This window comes from Olea europaea, chromosome 22, assembly GCF_002742605.1.
Source record: "Olea europaea var. sylvestris chromosome 22, O_europaea_v1, whole genome shotgun sequence".
NCBI classification, from domain to species: domain Eukaryota; kingdom Viridiplantae; phylum Streptophyta; class Magnoliopsida; order Lamiales; family Oleaceae; genus Olea; species Olea europaea.
Genome location: NC_036258.1, coordinates 3,747,053 through 3,749,360, shown reverse-complemented (window position 1 = coordinate 3,749,360; position 2,308 = coordinate 3,747,053). Strand labels below are relative to the sequence as shown.

The 2,308-nt window shown below is 38.1% G+C and overlaps 1 protein-coding gene across 1 annotated transcript; it reads right to left on the bottom strand.

Moving 5' to 3' along the window:
- Positions 1-1,537: 1,537 nt before the first annotated feature.
- LOC111371058 (protein FAR1-RELATED SEQUENCE 5-like) lies at positions 1,538-2,308 on the bottom strand. The gene has a single exon (XM_022992976.1). It carries the CDS (start codon positions 2,306-2,308, stop codon positions 1,538-1,540), a length of 771 nt encoding a protein of 256 aa, XP_022848744.1.

Below are 2,308 nucleotides of genomic sequence, written 5' to 3'. Positions count from 1 at the left end.
AACTCATCAAAGAATAAACTTTCCTCCTGCATAACAAAGGAAAGACAAATAATTAGATACTTCCTAAAATCCATAAACTAAATATCACTACTAAAAAACATGATAAGCTATATAAGAACTATCCTGTATGACACATGCTTCAACCCCTGCAAAAAAAAAAATTAACTTTAGGATCCCAGGAAGAGAACATGAAAACGGAAAAAGAGATTTTGCAAAAATCTTTAAGAAACTTCTCTGCCCTACTCAACCTGCGGCACAAATTAAAAGTTGAAAAATGAAATACAAGGGTATTTTTCCACAAATAAGAAAGTGTAAAGCTCCAATCAACTAATTAATTACAATCCACGAAAGAAATTTGATGCTATTCCTGAATATAAGCCCATAAAGAAAGAGCCTGCAACACCATAATATAAGCTTCCTAATAAACATAACTAAACGCAACAAATAATCAAAGGATCAAAAGTGACCAAACAGCTGAAGTACAGAGCATACTAGTTATATTTCAAGATGCAAGGTGCCATATGCAACAGAGCCTCAAAATAAGTCATGGGATATAGCATTCCTCGCTTCCTAGAATGAGTTATGTTATTGAAGAGCTAGAAGTCAATAAAGTAAAGTTGAATATAAAGTGCTCCTACATAAAGGCAGGACAATCCAGTCCGCCATTGAAGTACTCATCAAGTTCGATTTATCCATACTTGTCTTCAAAATAAGTAAAAATTCAAAGTGCAAAAAAGTTGAAAAGAAAGGGCAAGTAGCAGTTATAATATCTAGTTCATATCCATGACATCTCCAATTTGACTGCAAATGGGATTAACAGAAGTTATAATGTCTTTCTGCATATGTTGAAACTTGTATGAGCATATGCTGAAAACCAGTTTCCTGCAACAACTTCACATGGACGACTTGGCATGGAAAAACTTATCCAGATGGTGCCTCTTTCCCATGAAAATGTGAGTTTCCTCCATCTCGGTCCGGTAAGCGTGGGTACAAGTATAGCATTTCCTGAAAATCTATGCAATCCGATAAGTAATACCCAAAGAAGGAATTAAATAGATGATGCACTCTCGTAGGTAGAATGTTTAACTATATATTTACCTGGACCATGGAAGTGAACATGATTGCCGGACGAAGGTATAAAACTTTGTTGTGTGAATGCAAGACTTTGACTGTCGCCCTGCAAAAATTATTATTTAAGTCATTTGTTGTCCATATTAATCTAATAATATACATATATTTACCATTAGGAGTTGTGAATACGTGAACGGTGTAGTCATGCAATGTTGTGACTGTTGAGGTACTTGAACGATATGTGCGTCAACGCCAACATTACTTGGTCATGCCTTCGGCCGATTTCCTTTGGAGGCACAACAAGGTCTTTATATTAAGTAAACAACACATAAGCAATTGGTAATATTAGTGTATTAACCTTTGCTTTGTTTGAACTAGGCTCCAACGGGCTCTTCTTGCGAAGTTTCTTCGGTGCACCCTTTCTCTTCGCACACTTAGGATCAGATACTCCACTATTCATAGTTTCTTATGATGGCCCACATTGCGATGCTAGTGGTGTACTATGTGGAGACATGAGATTACTAACAACATTCGACTTCGTTGTCGTTACCATTTCACATTCATGTTCGATCCATTTTTGTATACTTGCAGCTCTGCTTTCATCATCTACGACCAAGTCCGCCAACTTAGCAAAAGACTGACACAGTTTGTCATACATTAACTGCCCCGGGGTACTAGTCAACCCATCGTAATGAACTGCGACCCTTGTGTGGGATCTACTTACATCTCGCCGCCATCTCCGTAGTACATACCTATCCGGTACGTGTTTGATGCCATTACGAATCAATACTGCAATCATGTGCCTGCATATTATTCCTCGAAATTCGAATAGGTGGCAACTGTAAACAATTTGGCAATCTTCTCGCTGAAAAGAGACGGAGAACATTTTTCTGTGCGATTGCTCATCGTTTATTTGTTCCTCGCATACCTCATATGTTGTCCCCGAACTTCCCTCCGAAGTCGAGATCAAGTCACAATAAAGCTTCCCGGTGAACTCTTCTTGAACTTCTCTAAACTTTGCAATGGTGTATACAGCTTGAAATTGCTTCTCCATTTTATACCTTGTCGCACATGGCACCATTTGTGAGAAGGACTTGAAATTAGCTTGAATCTCCTTCTCAACTTTATTCTTCAAAGCCCGTTCATATTGTTCGACACACTGCTTTAACGAAGTCTTTGAATGCACATAGCCATCAAAGAACGCGTTCATACTCTCACTGCGTTGAGTTGTGGACAT